Consider the following 25651-nt stretch of genomic DNA (forward strand, 5'->3'; position numbering starts at 1 on the left):
AATATGTTTTTAACAGAATCCAAAAAAAAAACAAAGTAAACTAATTTTTAAACTAAAACAAAAGCTCAGAGTGGAATATGATGGCTATGATTACTCTGCTGAAAATTTCAAAATTATTGTATTTTTAAGTTTATATTTTAAAATTTAATTTGTTTTTTTAACTATTAAAATAATTTACAAATCGGCATGGTCAAATATACGTCCATCGGTTTATGATAATTTATAAAATCAAAAGCTTGTGGGCATATTATAAAGCATAAGCTTATAAATATTATCTAACAATATAATTTTAGACTATTTTTTAATTTAACTTTTTTATTAACTTGCCAATAAATAAAGTTGGGTGTACTTTAAGAATGATTAAAAAAAAAGCTCTTGCTATATGAAAATAGAAAACTTTTTTACCAGTCATTGTTAAGACCTCTTTCAAGTCTAGTTTTACTGATGTTAAATATAGGGAAAAAAAATGCTTTGCAAGAATTTTGAAGTTTTTATAAGGGTGTCTCTTGCAATTAATAAATTATACTGATATGAATAGCAATGTATTTGGTATTCTTTTTTGTCTTTTTGTCAATTATAGATATAATGGAGTTACAATTAGAGATATAATCAATGCCAGTATCCTGTTGCACTTTACATTTCATTAAACCTGTCTAAAAATCAAAAGGGAATCAAGTAACAAGACTCTCTTATTATATAGCTTGAAAATTAATTCTTCTGTCTCATTTTCTACCATTTATTTGTCTTCTTTAAAGTTTTTTGTGACTTTAGGATATGTGTCTGATAAAGATATAGCTATCTTTGTCAATATATAACTATCTTATATTGTCAATAATAACCCTAATATCTTATATTGGGCAATATTGCACTAATATTGCTTACTACTAGGGTATCATATAAACTTTTTTGTAACCTAATATTTTTTTAAAGTGACATTTCTTTCAAAAATGTCCAAATATATATGGTCCACAAAACAAATAATTATGGTCCACAAAATTAATGAAATCTTTAAAATTTCCATTCGGTTATAATCATCAAATAAGTTTTCAATAACTTTTTTGGATTTTTTAATTTTTGCTTTACAATAAACATCATTGCTGACAGGCCCGGATTAAGGTCTACAGTGCCCATAGGCTGTAAAAAATTTGGTGCCCCCAATTAAAATTTTTTTTTTACAAATTTCACTACTCGATACTTGAATAAATAATAAAACTTTATTTTAGGTTTATTAGCCACATCAATATGTACATGTATATAATACCTATGTGAAAACAAATAAAAACATAAAATTAAAATTAAACAAAATATATTTTAGATATATAAAAATATAAAATAATCATATTACAAAAAGTAACAAACCATTATTTTATACTTTTCTTTTTCTTGCTTTTTGATGGGCAAATGTGTTAATAGTATCATTAAAATCTAATTTTTCAACCAATTCTGCTTCAATGCTAAATATTGCTAAAGCATTCAGTCTTTCCTCCTTCATGGTTGACCTCAAGTAGGATTTTACTCTTTTAAGTACAGAAAAAGCTCTTTCGCCTGAGCAGTTTGAAACTGCTGTACTAAGGTACATACGCATAACTACTTCTAAATTTGGAAACATACACTCTAATTCTTTGGTCTTGATGTACTTATACATAGAGAGAACAGATTTTACATTTTTATCCATGGAAATTAATTTTGAAAAAAGAATACACTCATCTATAAGTAAGCTTGAGTTTTCAACATCATTAATAAAATATTTTGCCAAAGTTTCACATGTGTTCCTTATAACAATAGAACTCGGTGTTTTATACAATGTGGGTATACACCCATAAATATCTGATATTTTTTCATAAGCTTGTCTTCTTGAACTAAGTTGACATTTAAGAATATCAATGATCACATAATATACATTTCTAGTAAAATCTATTTTCCCTGTGATTTCTGTGAGAGGTTGAGATCTTGATTCATCAGCCATAGCCTAAAAAAAAATAGTTTTTAATGTTGTTAATGTTTATGACTTTTTTCAAATTATTTTATGTGTATTTTAAAATTAATAAGTTAAACATACCTTTCTCTTTTTTTTTCTCTTGGAATCATTGGCATACTCCGAACAATCAGTAATTTCTACAGCCTTATTTTCAAAAACATCAAAATCATCTCTGATCTGTACCAAGTAATTTTCAAGGCCATTATATAGGTCTAATACTGTATGAAGATGAATGTCAGTTGATTGTAATTTTTTATTCGTAGCATTAAAACAAAATCATATTAAACTTTATATTAATTTATTTATCTATTAAGCTGACCCTAATAAAATAAAATAAATGAAAGCATAATTTATTATTTAAAAATAATTAATTTATAGAGTGAAAAATACCTGTTTAATATTGAATTCCATATGCATATCATATAACCAGTTTCTAAAGTTTTTAATCTTGCAAGCAACCCATTAGCTTCTACTTTATATTCAGCTTTTTCTTTCTGATTATCAACTATACTATGCAAAGCTTCAATTATAAATGCATAAGAATTAAATAAAGCATGGCAAGCATCAAAACGAGCACTCCAGCGAGTTACTGATAAATTTTTTACACTAAGATTTTTCTTCAAATATGTTTTTAAAATGTCCCAATGTGCAGTAGAACTAGAAAAAAAATTGTATAAATCCTGGAGAAGCATAAAAAATGAAGTAGCAGAATTACAACTTTCTGCTGCACACGTTCCGACCAAGTTAAGAGAATGTGCAGAACATGGTACATACTCTGCAAATGAATTAAAACTTTTAATTCTTGACTGCAATCCAGAATACTGACCTGACATATTTCTCGCATTGTCATAGCTCTGGCCACGACAATTTTCAATTGGTATATTGTGTGAATTAAGAAAATCCATTACAACATTGCTCATTTCTTCAGATTTATGACCACTGTTTGGAATGAATATTAAAAATCTTTCTGCAGGTACACCACTAGGTAAAACATATCTTAATGCAATAACAAGTTGATCGACGTTTGCTATATTAGGTGTAGAATCAACAATTAAAGAATAATACTTGGCTGCTTTTAATTCTTTTAATATAATTTTAATTATATCATTCTTCATCAAAAGTAAAAGTTCTTCATAGATTGTGGATGATAAATAAGACGGAGTTCCTTTCCCTCTATTCCCATATTTTTCTATATGTTGAGCAATAAAAGGGTCAAATTTAGCAAGTAACTCTAACGTTTCCAAAAAGTTCCCATTGTTAATTTTGTTGAATTGTTCAATATCACCTCTGAACGATAAACCTTTTGCACCGAGAAATTTAATTACTTCAACAATTCGATGAAGAACAGCTTTCCAGTAATTCATTTCATCAGTCACTTGTGTTGCCAATTGAGTGTCAATTCTACCTACATCACTTTGTAATGTAATAAAACTTAATGTATTATTTTTATGTGCCAAAGAATTTTCGTGTCTGGAAATAAGTAAATGTCCATTTTTCCAATCATTAAATCTAGCATCTCCCAGTTGAGTACTGCATCCGAATAATTTGCATGAAGCACAAAATAATACAAATTTTGAAATTGAATAAACAAGCCATTTCTGTGAAACATTTTCTCCGTTTTTTCGATTTTTTGTAAAGATTGATTTACTACAATAACGATCATAATCAGAATAAGATCGTTTTGATGAGGTAAAATCTGCATCAATGTTCTGATCATATCTAAATTTTGCAATATAATTACGACATATATTACTATTTGTCCAATCTGCTGGATCTTTAAAATTATATATATTATTCTGCGTAAGAGGATTAAGAATGACATTTAGCTCAGATTTTTCTGATTCCTCATTTACATCAACAACTGATTGATCTGAAGAAGACGCAGTACATTGAATAGAAGTAGAAGTAGTAGAACAATTATTAGTAATAGTTATATCATTTGAAGATTCTAGTTTATTATCTTCAACACAACTAGGGGTAATGTTATTTATTTGTTTGAAAAAATTATTTAACCTAGGTATTTTACTAAGTAAAATCACTTCTTTTTCTTTTTTAAAAATTACACGCTTTCTCGCTTGGGCTTCACTAATATATCGTTTCTGATCCATTTTTACATAAATATCGAACACTAAACTATATATAAAACGCACTACTCGCACTAAAGTAAAACCTTTATAATTTAAATTTACAAGTTACAATAGTGTTAACAAAACATACGTACAATCAAAGGGAGGAATTTTCGATGCACGTGACGCGTGTATACGAAATACTAATACCATTTAATATTTTATAAAATCATTTAAAATATTTTAAATAAAAAAATATATTTTAGAAAAATTTTAAAAAATGGTCATAAATTGGGTAAAATAGTATAAATACTATTTTACCCAATTTATGACCATCGGCGGCGAGCTACAACAAATATAAATAAGTAAACGCACTGGCATTGTCTGCCGTCTGCGGCTCCACATACCTTATCGGTGTGCGACCGGTTCTACGGAAAAATAACAATCTAAAAATAAAACAAGGTTTAGAAGACCGCACAACAAAACGCATTGATTATTACAATTTCAAATTTACCGATATTATTTAAATAAAAATAACATCAGGATAGTATTGTGCTTATTGTCAATAATTATTTTACAGGTTGTACAATTTTTCTAGTTTAAAAAAAAAAAAAAAAGGATAGTATGTAGTGCCCGTGCCCCTAAATCCGTGGTTGTGTAGGCTGAAGCCTACACTGCTTACGCCTTAATCCGGGCCTGATTGCTGACATCATACTGAAATAGAAAGAACATGCAAGGAAGTGTGCATACATCAACTGAGGATTGAAGGGTTACAAATCAGCATAAAACAAAATAAACAAGATAAACACAAAGATGAATTAGCAAATTTTTTTAAAAGCAGAAAATTAAGTTTGATGGTAGTACAGTACAGTAGCGTACTAAAGTAAGTAATACAGTAGCGTACTAAAGTAACCGGACAAGAGCATAACATGAGATAATTTTTGAATGAAAAGTCCAATATCTTTCAAATTTTCACTGAAATGTCAAAAAATTGATTGCAAATCTAAAAACAAATGAATTTTACTAAATCTAAGCAATCTAATCTTAAAAGTTCATTTAATTAAAATTTCCGCGTGCAAAAGTATCTGGACAGAAAAAAAAAACTTGAATTAGATTTTTTTTTTTAAACATTTTTTAAATTGAAAATACTTTATTTTTAAGTAAATTGCTTTAGTACTTTGTTGGAAAGCCCTTAGCATTGATTACTGCTTGATGGTGACAAGGAATTGAGTCCATAATCACAGTAATTTTGATTTTTTGCCATTCTTGTTTCAGAGTATTCAATAAATCAAATTTACTTGCTGATTTTCAACCTGAAATTCGTCAATCTATGTGTTTCCATAGATGTTCAATAGAATTAAGGTCAGGACTTTGCTATGTCAATTCCATTAATTTAATTTTTTTGTTTTTGAAAAAGTCTTTTATAATGGTTGAAATGTCTTTTGAGTTATTATCCTGCTGAAATATCCATCCTCGAGCCCTGAAAAATGTTCCACGCCAAAATGCTGTCATTATAAATGCTGAAATTAAAGAACTTTATAATGAAAAATGTGGTGTTGACACAATCAAATGTCTTTTGAGGTCTGCAAATCTACTTGGAAGGCATCCTACAAAAAAAACTTTTTATTTATATAAATAATCGAAAAGCACTCTTAAGATTTGCTAATGAACATTTGATTTGGGCAAGAAAACAGTGATTGAAAGTACTTTTTAGTAATGAATTTAAGTTTATGTTATTCGGATCTGATAATATTAGATGTGTCCATCGACCAAAAGGCCATAAAAACAATCCTAAATACCAGCTACCAACAGTAAAGCACAGAAAACAAAACGTTATGAACTGGGCTAACTTGAATAGAGATTGTATTGGTCCTATCCATTTGATTGATGACATAATGGACAAAAATATGTACAAATATATAGTTGAGAATGTTATGCTACCACATGCTAAAGACAAAATGCCTCGAGGAAGGATGTTTTAGAAGGACAATGACCCAAAGCACACTTTACCCCTTTTGAAAAACTTTTTCAAAACCAATGAAATTCGATTAATTGAATAGCCTTAGCAAAGCTCTTATCCGGTTACTTATAGTTACTTACTTAAGCTCTTATCCGGTACGCGCAAGCGCTACTGTATGTGATTATTTTAATAAGAATGTTTTGGTAATAATTTTGTTTATAATTTCTCTGGGTATTGTTAATCATGTAATATTATTTAAATTTTTCATTCGCTTATTCAGGGTTATCCCAAAGAGATCTTAAAGGGGGGCAATGTATCTGTTTTTTGCCAACTATGACTCAGGAAAAAAAATTTTGCTGACTAAGATCTAAAAAAATTTTGCCAACTAATTTTTAAGTATAATTTTTTAAAGGGGTTTAGACACACCCCTATGCCTCCCTCGCAATGGCCTAGCACTAATTTAAGGAATAACTATTATTTAATCATTTAAAGGTTAATTGACTATTTTTTAATCGTTTTTATTTATTTATTTATTTTTTAATCAGATTTTAATTTTAATTTAGTTCATACAAAAGTTCATGTCTCTGGATAAAAAGCTCGTCATCTGAAAATTGGTTGGATGAAAGAGATTTGTTACATTTGTTACCTGGGCAAATTTATGATGCTAATGAACAGTGCAAGCATCACTATGGAACTTTGGCAAAGCACTGTACTCATTTTAAGGTGTTTTTATTTTTTTATTTGAATTAAATTTAAGTAAACACGTGTTTTATGATATCTTGAAGTATTGTTAATTTTACAAATAGTGACATTTTTGGGACAAACAGAAAAATGGGTTTTGAATAGTAATGCATTGAAAAAAATTTTAGTATAAGGTTTACATGCTTTTTTTTCTATAAGCATATGAGTTGTTTGAAATAGGGTTTGTTGTGCAAAATGCAAAAAACATCAAGATCACAATATACATATGATATTCTTTTTTATATAATTTTGAAAAACATCCTAAAAACTTAAACATTCTTAAAAGTAAAAGGGTGTAAGGCAAAGGGTAAAGTTGTGTATAATAAAGGTATAAAAGAGCATAATATAGCATTGCGAGTTTTCTTTTTTTTAATATAATTAAAACGATGTTGTAAGGAAATAATCAAACTGTTACAAATATCAGCATTAAAAAACAAGATATAAACCTTATGAATAAATTCAAAGAACTTCACATCCATTTTAATTTCATCGTTATAATTATTAACAGCATCATTATTATCTATTGGTTGAAATATGTAATTTTGCTTAGGCTGATCACTAACTTGGTTTGATTATTAGTATTAGGAACATGTTGTAATTTTTTATATTTTTCAGTTTAATAAGTGAACTTTTTTCATTGCTGAATTACGTTATTTTTTCTAACCTTTAAAAACCTTCAAAAATAATGGATAACTTAGGTTGTACTTCTTATGGTCAAAATATTGTTTGCATATAGTACTGGAGTATTATTTTAATTCTAGATGCTGTTGTGAGGTTCATTTATTATGTGTTGAACCTTGATCCTTAGGAATATAGTTGTAAGTTTTCTTACCATGTGCCATAGAGAGAGAGTTCTAATCATCATTGACTCTTTTTTTTTTTAATCTCCCTAATAACTTTAACTAGATTATCTACCATGTAAAAATTCATTAAACTGTTATTCACTAAATTTTTATTCGCTAAATTGACAAGTACTTTGTTACTATGAAGCACTGATGTTTGATTCTGAAATTACAAGACTCGTGGATAAAAGGTAAAAGCAAAATTGGAATAAGGTTAAACTAGATGTGAAATAAATTGAAGCTGATCTGGGCAGCTGAGGATAAGATTTGTTAATGTATTTTTCTTTTAAGTTATTATTTTGAAATATTTTGGTCTAAAATACTTATATTATCTTTGGTCAGGAAAGATAAACATTTGCAACCATTAAAAATTATATAAAATATTATTCACGTTTAATTTTATAAATTATTCTTAAAACTTCTATAAATATAAATTGTTTGTATAAGTCAATAATTTTAAAATAAACATTTATCTTAAATAGAAAACCAGTTTAAAAACTGAAATGTGTTCTCAATTATGGTGTCAAACTAATGGAAGCTTTGAGTGCCTTTCCAAAGGTGATCCTGCTGCAGCAGGGACAAAATGTGCTGATGGAATGGTAATTATTTCCAATTTTTTAAAAGCTGAAAATTTTTAAATACATAGTATTATAGTTACACATTAAAATTTAACATTAAAATTTTTAAAGTTTCAAGTTATATTTATATTATAGTTAAAGTTTATTTAAGTTAAATTATGAAGGAAATTATACTTTAAACTTCTTAAACATAATTTTTACAAATGTCAACTTTAAGTGTTTTTTTTAAAAAAATAATAATATAGAAGGCCAAAAACTTACAAAAAATCTGCAAATTTCTATATAAAACAGTCAATAAAGCAAAAATGAAAAAACAATATAAAAAAAGAACAAATAAAATTGAATAAGAAAAACAGTAAAAAAAATAAAAATAAATCATTCTGAATTAAAAAAAACAAAAATATTCTAGCAGGGATGCGGAGTCCCAAAAAGGACTCCAGATCTGAAAGTCACAAAAAGATTACTTCTATCTAGTGTTTGGTATTCAGGAGCTTTAAAACTATAAGAAAGCTTATGGACTACTAATGGGGAAAAAATCAAGACTTATAGGTCAGAAGAACAATCAATTTTTGAACCTGGAGTCTTTAGGTATAATGGTGGCAAGGACTCTAGGCTTTAAAACAATAAGTTCCAAGTCATTAAGTATCTTAAATTTTTTTCTTATAGCAGATCATTAATCAACCAACTTGTTTAGAGCTTCTGGACACCAGAGACCATAAAAAAATTTAGTTATAAAGCCGAAGTCCTTTTGGGACTCTGCATCCCTGCATTCTAGTCTATTAAGTTGGTTTTTATGGTTTTTTAAAAAACAATAAAATTTATTTAGTTTCCTCTAAAGTATATTCTAATTTTATTTCCACTTGTTATGTTTAAAAAATTGCAGTTTTGTATTGATGGCCAATGTATCAATAGCACAAGTACTTTAGAGCCTGTGAATGGAGGTTGGAGTTCAGAAAACCAATGGTCTGTATGTAGTAGATCTTGTGGAGTTGGAGTTTCTTATACAGAGATGTTATGTAACAATCCTATGTGAGTATTAGATCAAATAGATTCATAAAAAAGAAATAATGATTGGAATGGCAACCTACAACTTTAAGTTTTCAAATGTAGTTGTTTGACATAAGTTTTTTTCACTCCAAAGACCAAAGAATGGAGGAAGATACTGTGTTGGTACAAGTCGTAAATATAAAACATGTAACATGAAGCCATGTCCACTTAATTCTGTACCATTTCGACTCCAACAGTGTTTGCAATATGGTAACAACTCAATGATAGATGTTTACAATCAAACTCTACCATGTTCTTTGTTTTGTAGAAACATAAACATTCCAATCAATGATTCCATTATGTTTCAAGTAAAAGTTCTTGATGGAACTCCATGTCACCAAGGTTTTGTTTATTTTAAATTGATGGTTTATATAAAAGTTTAAAATTATGAACAATGTAAAAAACTGAACTAGTTTATATTTTAACAAGCGATATTTTGCTTTTAGATTTTTTTGGTTTTATGAGATATACTGATTACAGTGAAGGTAAAAATAAAATTGTTAATTTTTATGTTCATTAAAGTTATAAATACTTATCATAACCCAATTTTTCTTGATATATTTATATTTTTTTAATATATTGAATAAATTTAAAAAAATATTTTAATATATACAATATTCTATTTATAAAATATAGTCTCAAATATTTACTCACCAAAATTAGTTTTTTTTTTATATATATACTTGATATAGTATTTATAAATATTTTTAATACACTTGTTATATAGTATTTATAAATACTTTTAATATACTCTATAGTATTTATAAATATTTTTAATATACTCGCTATATAGTATTTATAAATATTATTAATATATTCTTGATATAGTATTTATAAATATTTTTAATATACTCGTTATATAGTATTTATAAATATTTTTAATATATTATTTAGTATTTATGAAAGTGTAGTATTAAATATATAGGTTCTCTGACATTATTTTTTATACACATCCTAATTTATTATAATGTTAGAAATGAATGGAATTTGTGTTGAAGGTCAGTGCAAAAAGTTAGGATGTGATAAGCAGCTGGATTCAGAATCGCATATGGATTCTTGTGGTGTCTGTGGAGGGATTGGAGATTCATGTAGAGTTTTTGAAGGAGAGTTTAATCAGCCATTTGGTAGAGGTTTGTTAATTTTTAGGCTAATTTTTTATTTTTATTTATTGCAAATTATTTAAGTTTTTTATCTTTAAATCAAATATAAATAAATGAAAGAAAAAGATTCAAGTTGTTGTTAAAAGATGGAAAACTTTTCATTTTATATTTGTTAATTTTTTTTTTTTTTTCATTTTTGTTTTAGGTTATGTTGATGTGGCAAATATTCCACAAGGTGCAATGAATTTGTTAGTTTGGGAAAAAAAACCATGCACAAGTTTTTTAGGTACTTGTTTATTTAAAATTGTTTTTTATAATCTCATTATTATTATCAATATAAAACTGAAATATGTTCTCAATTATGGTGTCAAACTAATCGAAGCTTTGACACCATATTATCAATCTTATAAATATTATTGTTATATATTTTTGTTGCTATTGTCTTTTTTATGCAAGCATTTTTAAAAACAATAACTATAAAAATAACAATATATAACAATAACACTGCATAACAACAATACATTATGTTATGCATGTTATGTCATAACACTAATTGCTGTATATTGTTGTTATGCAGTGTTATTGTTATATATTGTTGTTATTTTTATCTGTTATTCTTATCTATTTTTATTGTTATTTTTATCGTTGAAAAATGCATGATACAGCTAAGGTGACAATTTTTATTTATTTTTATTCAGCTTTTTGGCCACTCAAGCTTATCATATTGGGTTTATTTTGTTAACAAAATATATATTTATAACAATAAAATCTAAACTCATATATTCAAATTGTTTCACTTTAACAGCGTTGAACTCAAGCTTTACTCAGTGTATTCTCCAAAAAATAAGTTGTACAGTTAGAACAAAATTAAATTTGTTAAATTAAATTTATTTGTTAAATAGTTGATAGAGTATTTAAGAGTTCTGAAAAATACATTTGTTATGGTGTGGCATTTATCATGATCACAAGCTGTTGAACAAAGTGAAAACTTTGAATGTGCATTCAAAAATAAAATTTTAGGTGTGCAAGCTTTAATGATTAAAGTGTCTGAAAAAGAATTAAATTGTTTTTGGATGTTGGTAAGAGCCTTTAAATCAAATCTAGACATCCGAAAGAAAATCATGATAAGGTGTAAAAATAAAAATGAAGGGCAGGTAAAAAAAGTCTGTCTATACTTGTTTAAATCTAAGAAGGAGGACATAAGGAGCACATTTGTAAGGAGAAAAGGAAGACATCAACCCAAGCTATTTATAAAAGAAATACATGCAAAAATTATAAAAGTTATATATTATAATTATAATAATTATAATAATTGTATAAATATTGTATGCCTTATAATAATTGTATGAAGTACTTTGGGTAATCTGATGTGGAAAAGAAAGGAAATGATTGAAGCATAAATAAATCACTTAAATGAGGATAGAGAGAAACTAAACAAAAGTTTCAGTTGGATTAACTGGAAAGAAAAATATCTGGGTGAGAGACTGCAAAGTTCAAAAGTTTTGGCCCTCAATGTTGATACTTGACTCTTGATACTTATCGGTTGGAACTAAAACAACAAACTGTTTGAATAGTCACCAAAAACAACAATAGTAACTGTTTGAATAGTCACCAAAAACAACAATAGTAACTGTTTGAATAGTCACCAAAAACAGCAATATTAGCAGATGGGGTAATTCCGCATCAAATCACCCAAAATTTAGAAAATTTTGAACCATGGGTCTTCAAATTTTTTAAAAACCTCTTTGGCTGTTGCATCTTAAAAAGAAAAGTTAACATATAAAATTTTAGCTAAAAATGTTGAGAGGTTGACAAGATACTGCAATTTTAATATTGACCTGGTTTCCCAAAATGACCCAGTTTTCATAACAAAAAAAATGAAAAAACATTTTTCTTAAAATAATAAGAAATAAAAATGACAAAAACATAAAAATAAACATATATAATGTTTTTTTGATGCTGAATTCAATAAATGTACTTAAAATGCTAAAATATAAAAGGAAAATGCTTAAAAATTAATAAAACAACTAGTTTCTATAAAACAACTTTGGGGCCCAATATCTCAAAACACCCCCATCAAAAAAATTTTTTTTTTGCTGTTAATATTTTCAACTGTTTATAATCTTACTAGGCACAAAAAATCTAACTGGAAAAACGACTGAAACATACGGAACTTTAATTTCAAAGATGTATCAAATTTTCAATAAGCTATTTTAAAAAACTTTCAAATAGAATTCTGTAAAATATTATATTTAGTTAAAAGACTCCTTAAAAAAAAAAACAATTTTGTTATATTAAAGGAAGTCTTAATTATATGATAACTTAGTTATTTGAACTTAACAACTGAAAAAAACATCCTGTTTTGTTTTAAATAAAAACTGAATTAGTGTGATATGGATGTGCATTTGTTTTTAAAATTTTGACAACTTTTGTAAAAGTTTATAATAACTAGTTTATAAAAAGTTCAGTTAAAAAACAGCATTCGTAAATTTTATTTAAATTTTAACAGATTAACAATTTGATATATATATATAAATTGTATATATATATAAATATATCTATAAAGAAAATTAACAATATCTATCAGTGTAAAAAATTATACAACAGTGGGATTCTGAAAAGGTTTGAATTATTTATATATTAAATTTTTTTTTTTTACTAAAAATTAAGTAGGAAAATTCTTTTATTTAAGTAGGAGAATTCTTTTAATTAAGTAGGAGAATTCTCTTTTTTTTAAGAAATGCATTTGTACAAAGTAGTTTATTATAAGATGTGTTCTATTGGGTTAATGACATCAGATGCATGCAAAGGCCAACAAGATGTTATTGGAACTTTAAGCAACGAAGAAAAAATAGCTATATCATTACGCTGTAACATTGAACTATCAAACTTAACAACATTATGTGAAAAACATGCTACAAATTATTTGAAAATGTATCCTGTATGGCAGAAAGCATGCTGTGATCCATTCAAAAAACATACAAAGAAAATTACAAGTAAGTAAAAGTGGAATTTAAGTATTTTAATATATATATTTTTTTAATTTGTGTTTTCCAAAACATAAACAATATTTTAAACAATTGTGCAGATAAGCTATATACAACTATACATACAATTATACTATATACAAAATACATAAAGCTATATGCAATTATATATACAATTCAATTACTTTTAGAAAATCTTAGAGTAGTTATGATAAATGAGTCACAAGACATGATGAGAAGTAGCTTAAATATTGCTCCTGGGAAGAAACTTTGCAAACCCTGTAAGCAAAAGATTGTTAAAAAAGCAGATCTTAAAGAAGAGAAGCAAAGTCAGGGTGAACAAGATGAAGATTTTCTAATATCATCATTTAAATCAAAAAGACAGGAGATCAATGAAGAACTTGAAAATTTTAATATATCTCCTCTAAAATCTCATTCAAAGTCATCAAAACATATACTCTCAAAAGGAAAGCGAAAAGTTGCGCGCATCAACGAAATGGTAAGTAACCTTACTAGAAAAACTGAAAGTCAATTCAATGTTCCCTCAAAACTGTGTTATGAACCAAATGACATTAAAAAGAAGGCTGAAAACTTTGATGAAATTATGAGCTTGATAAAAGAAAAAATTCTATGTTCTGACAAAAGAACTATTGTTCAACTTCTAACACTGGCACCCCCAAGTTGGTCAATATTAGAAGTACAAAATAACTTTGCAATTACAGAATACCAAGCAAAAAAGGCTAGACAACTTTTTAATAAAAAAGGATTGTTGGCTATCTCACCTTTGTATAAAGGGAAAGTCTTACAAAAAGAAATAGAAGATTCTGTTAAACTTTTTTATGGTTCAAGTGATTTATGTAGAACTATGCCTGGAAAAAAAGATTATGTTAGCATTCAAAAGAACTTCCATAAACAAAAAAAACTGCTTTTGTGTAATTTAAAGGAACTATATTTATTATACAAAGAAAACAATCCAGAAATACAAATAAGTTACTCAAAATGTGCTTCACTTTGACCAAAGTGGTGCATTTTGCCAGGTGCAAGTGGTACACATTCTGTTTGTGTTTGTTCTTATCACCAAAATGCCATATTGCTAGTAGATGCTTTAAATATTGGACTAAAGTATAAGGACTTACTTTCAAAAACCGTTTGCTCAGTAGAAAACAAAGAATGCATGCTTGCACAGTGTGATGATTGTCCTGGTAAAGAACCCCTCACCAAATATTTGTATGAGATTTTTGGAGAATATGAAGATGATTTTGAGATACACTACAAGCAATGGCAAACTACTGACCGTGCAACATTATTAAGTTTAACAGCTGATGTTCCAACGTTTGTTGAACTATTAGTATCTTGTTTTGAAAAGCTACAAGCTCATTCTTTTATTGCTCACTCTCAATCACAGTACCTTAACCAACTGAAAAAATATATGGATCAATCAAACATTATTGGCGACTTTGCTGAAAATTATGCTTTTGTTGTCCAAGATGAAATACGGAGCTATCATTGGAACACCCAACAATGTTCTTTACATCCATTAGTCATATACTATAAAGATGATAAAGGTGAACTGAAACATATTTCTTACTGTTTTATATCAGATGACATTATGCATGATGTAACTTATGTGTACAAAATATTCCAACTAATCATACCAATATTAAAAATAAAATTTTCCAATCTGTCCAAATTACATTTGTTCACTGATGGTTGCGCAGGACAGTACAAAAATTGTAAAAGCTTTTACAATCTATGTCAACTAGAGAGCGAATTTTGCCTTAAAATTGAATGGAACTTTTTTGCCACGTCCCACGGAAAGTCACCATGCGATGGGATTGGTGGTACTGTAAAAAGATTAACAGCACAAGAAAGTTTAAAATGACCATACAGAAACTAAATTCTCACATCAGAAGCTATGTATGAATTTTGTATTGATAAAATCAAAGTTGTTAACTTTATTTACATAAAGGGATTGGACTTACAATTGCAACGTGAAGAGCAAAAAGAAAGGTACACTGGTGTAACAACTCTACCTGGTACTCGTAGCTTTCATCAATTTATACATCTTGGAGATAACAAGGTTGGGGCAAAGAGGTGTAGTACAGACACTAATTATACAATAATCCACAATCTTAAAAAGAAACAAGACATATCTTAACTTGATACTGTCACTTTAGGTTGTTATGTTGCTGTAGTCTGTAATGATAAGTGGTGGATCGGCATTGTAACTAAAACCAACTTAGAAGAAGTTGATGCTAAAGTTAAGTTTCTTCATCCAAATGGTCCATCAATCTGTTTTATCTGGCCTGAAAGAAACGACAACTGTTTTATTCCAAACACCAACATATTGAAAAAACTATCTGTTCCACAAGCTTGCTCTAGTTCTGGTAGAAACTATGTGTTTGAAAATGCTGAAATAGAGGAAGTACAAGTAAAATGGGAGCAATATTGTAAACTATTACAAACACAGTCAAAATAACTTTCATCTTTGATACCTTTACAAATCTTGTATATTTAAGTAACTTTTTAAATTACAATTAACTTTATTTTATTTACAAATATTTTTTGGGAATTTCTTGAAAAAGTAATACATCTTTGAAATTAAAGTTCCGTATGTTTTATATTTATCAACATGTCTCAGTGGTTTGGGATTTAAGTGTTTTTCAAACAAATTTTATAAACTTAAAAAAAGTAAACATGAAACATTTATTATTAACAAACCATAGCGTTATTTTTAGCTTTAAAGAGCGAACCTGAAGCATTTAGTATTAACAACCATGGTGTTATTGAGTTGGCTGGAAAATACAATTTCAATAGAACTGTAGTTTACTATTTGAGAAAATCCACCCAAGAATTCTTTTACATTGTTGGACCAACACCAGCCATAATAAAAATAATGGTTAAAACTTTTTATTATTTTAGTTAAATTAATGAAATTCTCAGAAATTTTAGACATAAATTATTGAAAAGATAAATCATATTTTAACTGTTTGCATAATTTATTTTTTTAATGTTTTACATTAATTATTTTTGTTATATCTGCTTAAGTTAACTTTATAGTATTAATAATGGCAGGTTTTGTTTCAAGACTTTAACTTTGGTGTTAAGTATCGTTACACTCTTCCTTTAAATATCAAATTCAAAAATGAAACTAAAAAGCGAGGTCTTTATGGATGGATGGAAGGTGATTGGGAGAAATGCTCTGCTCTTTGTGGTGGAGGTAACTATAATTTTCTAATGGTTTTAATATATGAATTACTATTCATAAAAGTTGTATACCATTATTATTAAATATTTATTGCATTATTTTATTCTATTATAGTTATGTTTTATGTTACACAAAAATCTGAAGAGTTTTAATGACAAAATATTAGTATTAACTTTACTTTGCATATTTTGTTGCTAGGTGTAATGCAACAAGAAAAACCAAAATGTGTTTATATGCACGAAGGTTATGTACATGCGGTTGATGAAGAAAAATGTTCTGGTGCTAAATTACCTCAAATAATTACAAAAAATTGTAATGAACAAGAATGTGAAAAAAGGTTAATGGTGTTCTTTAATATATTTTTATTTTTTTATTTTTTAATGTTTAAAATTGCTTATGTACACAATTATTTATGTTTTTGACTACTTAGTTGGTTCGTATCTGATTGGAGTCATTGTAGTGCTGCTTGTGGCTTTGGTCGAATGAGGCGGTTAGTAACATGTAATAAACGATTTGGAAATGGCACTTGGACCAGGCACCCTTTAATAAAATGCCTATCTATGAAAAGACCACCATCAATTCAGAAATGTTATGAAAAACCATGTGAATCTAGTTGGATAATTTCTCGGTGGTCTAAGGTATCTATAATCTACTGTTATGTATGTACATAGTTTTTAATAGTTTTTAAAACGTGACAAAATTTTTATTTAAGGGAAATATAATTTTTGACTTTTTATTATTATGATTATCTCTAAAATATAGTTATTTCTAGGTTATGATTGTCTCTATTGCATGATTATCTCTAGATTATGACTGTCTCTCATGCTTGATTATCTCTAGATTATAATAATCTCTAATAATTAGTTTATTTTAGTTATTAAGTTTGCAAATATCAGACTGTTACAAATTTTTACAAAGTTTTTGTAAATTTTTATTGTTTATTAATTAATTTTCTCTGCTAATTCCAAAACTGTAAAAAAAATTTCTGTACCATTGACCATTTTAAAGTTATAGCATTTTTAGTGCCAATCGACAACTGAGTGCCCAAACATTGTCAGTGCCAAAACATTTCATGGGATATTGTTATTTTGCTTCTAGACAGATAATAATAACTGTAACTGTTCATTGATAATGTTAATTGACCCCCACAAGTGGAACTACAGCCAGGATTTTTCAATGTTCTCAACCTCTTGTAAATTCTAACAAAATCTTATTACCCCCACTTCATATCAAATTAGGATTGGTTAAACAGTTTGCAAAAGTCTTAGATTATGGAGGAGAAGCTTTACAAGAAATTTGTTTCATTTTTCCAAAGCTATCTGAGGCAAAGATTAGGTTATATTCCTTAGACCCCAAGTAAAAGCAATGTTGAAGTCGGAGAAATTTGAAAAAACAACCAAAGTGAAAAAGAAGCTTAGTGTGTAGTTTATGGATTCCTAGGAAATTGCAAGGATTATAAACAACTAGTTGCAAATCTTATTTAAAAAATTAAGAAACTTGTCAAGAAGCCCATTAAATTTCATACTTTGCATTCACACCTAGATTTGTCCCCCGAAAACATGAGTGATGTCAGTTCATAAGGAATTTTGATGATATATAGAAATTTAAGATAAATTTAAATATTTGTTGAAAATTTTGGTCCCTAAATTGTTTTAACTTTTCATAAGTTACATCATAAGCATAATTGTGTGTGTATAATATATATATATATATATATATATATATATATATATATATATATATATATATATATATATATATATAGTGCTTTTTTGCTAGAAAATAAGGTGCCAGAACTCTACCTTTTACACATGTAAAAAATGAAGCAACAGACATTTCTCACAAGTCATCAAATGAGCAATGTATTATGGTATCAATCAAATAAAGTGTTTTTTTGAAGTAAATGTCCTGTGTAATAAGGTCAACTAATAAATAAACTTAAATAATTTCTCGACCAAGAGGTAATCCACTGTTATTCAGAGTGGTAGCCCTCTTATCAAATATAAAACATCAGATTGAGCAATTGTCAATCATTGGCGATTATAAGCACACTTTATTCAACCAACCAACTAGCAGCTCTAGCAGGCAACTGGCCAGGCTGAGGTCAAGCCCCTGTGTAATAAGGTTTAGTTGATCAAAAAAATGTTTAACATGCCTCCAAAAAATGCAAATGAAGATGATTTAAACAAATTGAAAACGATGGTAGAAGCGTTAAAAACTAGAGTTGATGCCCTTGAGCAAGAGAATTCTTATTTAGCGCAATTGAGCTGGATCTATAGGTCAAAATAGTTGATTTTTTTTTTCATTTCAGGGGTACTTTTTCTTTTTTTTTAAACATCTTCGCTTCCAACAAGGCTGCAAGAAACCACTAATTAAAGTTGGAAGTTGCTGGGAGAGAAAAAATGAAGATTGTAGAACAAGATAATGATTGACAGACAACTTAAAGGATTGCAAATTATATGAATCAGGAAAGCAAGATGAAGGAAGCGAATTCCTGAGAACTGATGTTCGAGGAAAAAAACTAGACAAATAAGAGTTTTTGGAGCACTTAGGAACAGTCACAGAAAAAAGATAAGACTTAATTGAATGACGAGTAACACGAGAATGAATTTTAATAGATGGCACAAAAGACGCTAACTCTTTAGACCAGTGCCCATTAAAGTATTTGTAGAAAAGAGAAAGAGGAGCAACATTATGACGATGTGATAATGGTTGGAGGTTGGCTGCAAGAGCAGGTCCAACTATGTTTACAATGCGTTTTTGCACCTTGTCTAAAAGAGAAAGGACATCATTAGAAGATCCGCCCCAGATATATCAGCAGTATTCCATTCAAGGCCGGATTTGAGATTTATAGAGATAGAGGATAGAATCCGGAGTAAGAAAGTGTCAAGCTCGATAAAGAGATGCAACCATAGCAGATGCTAATTTTGCAACGGATTTGATATATAGTTTCCAAGAAAGAGCAGAAGTAAGAGTTAATCATAGATGGAGAGTGGATGACTCATCGAGTACATTACCATTCATAAATATAGGAAGATCTAATTTACTGTAATTAGGATTTGCTGAAAAAAATTGGGTTTTATCAGAATTAAAGTTCACCAGCCACTGTGAGCCCCATGCTTTAGCAGAAGTGAGATCCTTTTCAAGCTCAAATGCCCCCTCTAAGCAATCAGAGAGTTTTAGCTTCTTATCATGACAAGAATAAATGGTAGTATCATCAGCGAACAAAGCCAACTTAGATGTGAAACTATCTGGAAGATCGTTAATGTAAATTAAAAAGAATATAGGGCCAAGGATTGAACCTTGAGGAACCCCTGAAGTTACAGAATAAGAAGAAGAGTGCTGTCCATCGAGGACAACTTTTATACTACAATTGGAAAGGAAGCATTTAATAATCTTAAAGATGTTACCAGATACACCATAAGAAGAAAGCTTATGGAGAAGACCAGTATTCCAAACTTTATCAAATGCTTTAGAAATGTCAAGAGCGATGGCCTTGACTTTTCCACCTTTATGTAATGCACAATAAAACCTATCAGTTATTACAGTTAGCAAATCAGCTGTAGAACGAGAAGATCGAAATCCATATTGATGATCAGAAAGTAAGTTATTAGATTCAAGATGAGAGATTAAGTGTTTGTTAAAATTCAAAAACCTTGCTTATGATAGAAAGTAAACTAATGGGACGGTAGTTAGACGAATCAGATTGCTCTCCATATTTTTTGAAGATAAGGATAACAGATGCCGCTTTCCAGCAGGCTGGAAAACAAGACTCTGATAAGTACTTGTTGAATAGTTTTGAGAATATAGACGACAGCTCGGGAAAACACTTCTGCAAGACTATAACAGGTATGTTGTGTGGGCCACAAGCTGTAGAGTCTAGGCGGGAAATCACTTTAGATACAGAAGCTGGAGTGATACGAATGTTAAGCAATGGATCAACCTTGATGATATTGATGAAAAATTCTAAACAAATAATTCAGTTTTATCTTTAGGTGAGGTAACAAAGTCTGAACCATACAAGAGAGGTGGAATTACAGATTTGTCCTTATTATTGATACTATTAAAGATTCTCCAGAAGTCACGAGAGCCTAATTTTTGTGAAGAAATATGAGATTTCATGACCTGAGAATAGCAAGCTTTGGTGTTAGACAAAACCTTTTTACAATGGTTTCTAGCAGTAATAAACAGTCTGTTTATTACTGAAAACATGTCTGTTTTCTGGAGAATTGTTTGCTGATAGATATGGAAGTAACAGTTTCGATTGGCAATTGCAGTAACACAATGTAAGAAGCACATTTGTCAACAGGAAGACAAAAGATTTCTACCCATGGGCCATCGCAAAGAAAATCATGAAAAGAGTCCCAGTCAGCTTTAAGGTAGTTGTAAAAGGTATGATGATAGGGGGATTCAGATGATGAAGAAGAATGAGATAATAGTTTCAGAGAGATCTAACTGTGATCAGAAGCACCTAAGAGTGAATGTGGAGAAATTGAGCACTGACTAGGATCAGAAACAAGATATAAGTCGAGTATAGAAGGTAAATGATTTGGGTTGTTTGGAAAGCGAGTTGGAAAGTTGACTTTTTGAGTTAGGGATTGAGAAAAGCAAAAGTTGTGGCCTTTAATGCTTGCAGAGTCACTGACACTAGAGTCAAGCCATTTAGTGTGATGATCATTAAAGTCATCGACAACTACAATATTGGCTGATGAATAAAGTGAGAGGGCTTGGTCAATATGATCAGAAATAACATCAAAAAGAGTGCAGTCTTGAGATGAAGGAGAGCGATATAGAACAAAGAGAAAGGCGATAGAGTGAAGTGGTGCTAAACGAAAGCACATTAAAGAACAGTCTGTGGATTCAAAACTAGTTTTCAGACAAATGGGTGAATTCTTATGAATGTAAATGCCCAATCCAAGCATGTGACTTTTGGAGTCTTTATGAATTAAAGGAAGATAACCATCAACGCTAAGATTAAAAGGTGAGACATCCAAAATCAAATTAGTCTCGCTAAGAGCAAATAGGTCTAGTGAACTTTGCAAGAGTTAAGACTCAACAGAAGAAAAGTTACTTCAAAGACCACGAATATTAAGGAATTATCACTCCCTAATATTCGTATGGTTTTTTGTGTTTCATAGTTTTGGGTACTTTATTCATTTTTAAATTTGTTAAAGAACTTGACTCAAAGAATAGATAGTACTCAGTACATTGTTTAATAACCCAAGCAATTGCCTCAATACTATTAATAAACCCTAAGCCGTAACAAAGGGCTCCAAATGTGGCTTTGGCAATGCACACCAAAAGTACAAACAGGGACACCATCCATGCGCAACATGACACTGTTAACACTTTGATATTTTTCAGCTGTTGATGGAATCAGCCTCTCTGAGAGCTATCACAGAGTTTGGGAAACCTGACTACGAGCCAACCTCAGAACCATAAAACTAAGTTTTAGAGCAGTACCCTCATTAGGAGATAATAGAATGAATTGCCTAGTCATAAAAACAGAGACACAAGCAAAACTCATGCATTGAGTCAAGGAGATCCAGCAATTGACATCCTAAACTGAAAACAATGTAATAAAAATATATCTGCGCCAGCCTAATAGATGAAGAAGGTGTGCATGACTGGTCAACAGATAGAATCTGTTTACCCCTTAAGTCTTTGCCTAGGAGGTCTTCTACAAGACAGTAGCCGAATGCATTTAACACCATCTCTTGCCTTTACTCAACCAAGAGCCCCAAGGCAGGGGGTGTTTTAAGTTGGAGGTGGCATCTTCTAGCCTTTGCCTAAAAAGGCGTATCCTACAAGGCAGCAGGACATGAAACAGATTGTACTGGGTTACATGTTACCAGTAGTAGGATAACCTGACCTGACTATAACTTCTCAGTTAGAAACAAGTTAAAACAAACAAAAATGCATGGTAATTTTATTAATTTAAATATAGTATGTCTACAAAGTTTCAGAGTGCAAAAAGTGCAGCTTGATTGACATTTGACATCCAAGAGTGTGATATATTGTTACCAAATTCTCCACTCGTTCTTTACAGACTTCTTTTATTTCTTAAAATCTATTCACTTTATGTCTAAATGCATTTTTTGCTATTTTTTCTGTTTATTGTTTTTCGCTATGCATTTTTTTCCGAACTAGACAATATAGTTTCTAAAGAAAGCCTATTATCTTTAAGTCTTCACAAACATTCCATTAATACTTGTTGTAGTTTATCTTCTCAAGCAAAAATTTAATGCTGTTGTAAAACTCCTTCAAGTCCGTAGAGTGAGGTTCGGGTATAGAAAGATATGGCTTCCATTATGTAAAAGAACACCTTTGAAGCTACGAATGGAACTGTCTATAAACTATCTTCGTGCTCTATGTTTATGCAAGAGTTCAGTTTATTTAAAATACCATCAACATCCCAACAGAAACACAAACAGTTCGATACTTCATAAAACTGAGAAAAAATGATACCTTATCCTGTATTTTAAAATTTTTAAGGAAGAGCAAATGGCATGCTTTTTTAATCTCACTGTAGGTAGCCCTCCAAAGCTGATCTGCAAGTACCAGATGACACATAAGGCCCAAGTATAACAAACCAAGTTTGTAGTTTGTTTACAATTTCAAAAAAAACAATTATGTTAAACAATATCTAAAACAGAAAAGACGCTAGTAAAACAGTTTTATGAATTAAACGATTTCATTAAAAAATTATATAGAAAAATTGCATATTTAAAGCAATTTCAGTAAAACAGATAAACCTTAATATCAAAACACCAAGAGACACCAGACAAAAACTAATGGGATATTTGAATTCGGAGGGTTACAAGTACTATAGAATGTGATATTTGAATTCAGAGGGTTAAAAGTACTAAATAAAAACTCTAAAAATGGCAAAACTAATTTTTTGTTTCGTTGTCTAAAAAAACCATTAAACTTATAAAAGATAACATTGATATCGTCAGAAAGGAAGGTAATGATATTTGCTGTTATTACTGCACAACTACAAATGAAAGTTTGGAAGAGAACAAAACCTTCAAGAAAAATGAAAAAACAATTTAAAAATATGAAAAGTTTTTTTTTTTCGAATAGAAAATCATTAATAAGTTTGTTGACTGAAATTGAAAAACGTTTTATGCTATAATCTTGTGTTTTTGAAAAGTTGCGGCAAAAATGCAAAAATTTGATAAAATTGCATGTGTTTGAAAATTTTAGAGAGATTTACATAAAATAGTTGAATTGATAAAATTACCATGCAATTTTATTTGTTTCTTCTAAATGAGAACTAACTCTGGTAAGAAAAAAAATTGAATTATTTTGACATATAGAACTAGCTCAATTGCGCTAAAAACAGGTTTAAAAAAAAGTAAAAGCATCTAAAATAAGGCCAAAAGTGATCAAAATTCAAAATAAATAAAAATTTATTAGTAAATCAGGGGTCTGTGCAGCAGAGAGACTACATGGTACTTTAGATCTTCTCATGACCTCAAAATAAAGCAGTTTAACATATTTTCAGCTCTCAGCAATTTTTTTGCCGACACTTCTAAGTTGGTAGTTAAATCGGCCTAATCCTGACCCTATTTCCGAGGGCTATATATATGTGTGTATATATATATATATATATATATATATATATATATATATATATATATATATATATATATATATATATATATATATATATATATATATATATATATATATATTAGGGTGCATCATTTTTCAACAAATTTTTCAAACTAAATCCCAACCACCCGTTGACAAGTTGGATAAAAATGATTTTACTTTGAAAAAAAAATTTGAAACCCATTTTTAAAATCCCTGCTTTTACAATTTTTTTAACCAAAAAGCGGGAACCTTAAACATTGAAATAAAACACCAATGTTTTTTCTATGAGCTCTAAAAGGCCTAAATATTAATTATTTAAAAGATTCGTTGGAAATATAAGTTTTTATAAAAGTGCATTGGTTTGACCCTGGAAAAATGGACGAAACGTTCTAATTATAAGTAATTTTATGGATATATCATTTGACCAATTTTTTCTCTCTCAAACTTTCCGTGACAAATTTTATCAAACTCTTGTTTACTAAGATTAATTTAATCCAAAATTCAATTAAAATTAATTTCTGATATAGGGACCCCCTATAGGAGGGCTAGCCGTGGACGGCGGAGAGCTTGTTTCTTTAACACACCCTCCCCCTTCTCCATCCATTTTACTTTTTTTACAGAATATTTGTCATGTCTGTCTTAAAGTTTTATTTTTACATAAAATTTGATTAGATTTTCATATAGGCGCCGCAAAATATACATTTTAATGAAACAATTTTATTTTGCTCAATCTCATGTAGCTGGGATAGTCAAAGTATAAAAATAAATTTTCTGCTAAGAAAAATATATAACAACATTGTTTAGGTTAACAGTGATATATAAGAAAATAATCAAGAAAAAATTTTCTTCAAAACCAGTTTGTAAAACTATTACTCAATAAACTTTTCTTCATGTTTTTGGTGAAAAATCGAATAAATATTCTCCAAATTATGCTTTGTCATTGCCTTTTTTTTTTACCATACTCGGTAGTTTTTTCTTTTTTGAAATCCCTGAATCAATCCTTACTTTGTTGAACGGCCAACATTTCATCTTGCCTGTCCTCTTCATTGTGAACAGAATTAACAAACTCTAATATAAGCTTAACTGTCCGTTCGGAGCAGTTGTTAACTACATATATTCAGCGAACAAATTCAATGAAAGTTTTAAATTGGTTGATTAAGCCCCAAAAAAATGAAGGACAGTTCAGTCAAGGTTCATCATTGTCTTTACTAAAATTTAACAGACTAAAAATAAACCACGAGTTCCTACTAAGCAACTGTGGCTAGGTGGTTTCTCCTGGGTGAAGCCTATATCTTTCATAAGGATTGGATTTTCATACTTCTCATATCATTTAGGAACAGATTGTGAGAAAAGAACTTTTGTAACTTTTTCTTTCTCGTCATCTTTGAGTTCTTTATCTGCAAAACATAATGGAATCAAGATTTGATTTAAATACCATATATGTCTCTCCATTGATTTCAATACTTCTTCAATTCCCTCTAGCACGCCATTGGCTGCTGGATCATCAAATTCTACCCAATTTTTATACTGGACAATCTGTCA

The 25651-nt window shown here is 29.0% G+C and overlaps 1 protein-coding gene across 3 annotated transcripts in view; it reads left to right on the plus strand.

Annotated features, from left to right (window-relative positions):
- The window catches only part of LOC100197612 (A disintegrin and metalloproteinase with thrombospondin motifs 12), a 62487-nt gene that overhangs the window by 29426 nt on the left and 7410 nt on the right, over window positions 1-25651 (plus strand). For all 3 annotated transcript variants that reach the window (XM_065816676.1, XM_065816674.1, XM_065816675.1), the window contains exons 7-17: window positions 6568-6727; window positions 8070-8186; window positions 9049-9194; window positions 9307-9554; window positions 9659-9697; window positions 10187-10342; window positions 10518-10598; window positions 16038-16198; window positions 16375-16519; window positions 16706-16844; window positions 16938-17145. In XM_065816676.1, the coding sequence (XP_065672748.1) occupies window positions 6568-6727; window positions 8070-8186; window positions 9049-9194; window positions 9307-9554; window positions 9659-9697; window positions 10187-10342; window positions 10518-10598; window positions 16038-16198; window positions 16375-16519; window positions 16706-16844; window positions 16938-17145 (1600 nt within the window). The remainder of the gene's footprint in view (window positions 1-6567; window positions 6728-8069; window positions 8187-9048; window positions 9195-9306; window positions 9555-9658; window positions 9698-10186; window positions 10343-10517; window positions 10599-16037; window positions 16199-16374; window positions 16520-16705; window positions 16845-16937; window positions 17146-25651) is intronic.

Source organism: Hydra vulgaris, chromosome 13, assembly GCF_038396675.1.
Source record: "Hydra vulgaris chromosome 13, alternate assembly HydraT2T_AEP".
NCBI classification, from domain to species: domain Eukaryota; kingdom Metazoa; phylum Cnidaria; class Hydrozoa; order Anthoathecata; family Hydridae; genus Hydra; species Hydra vulgaris.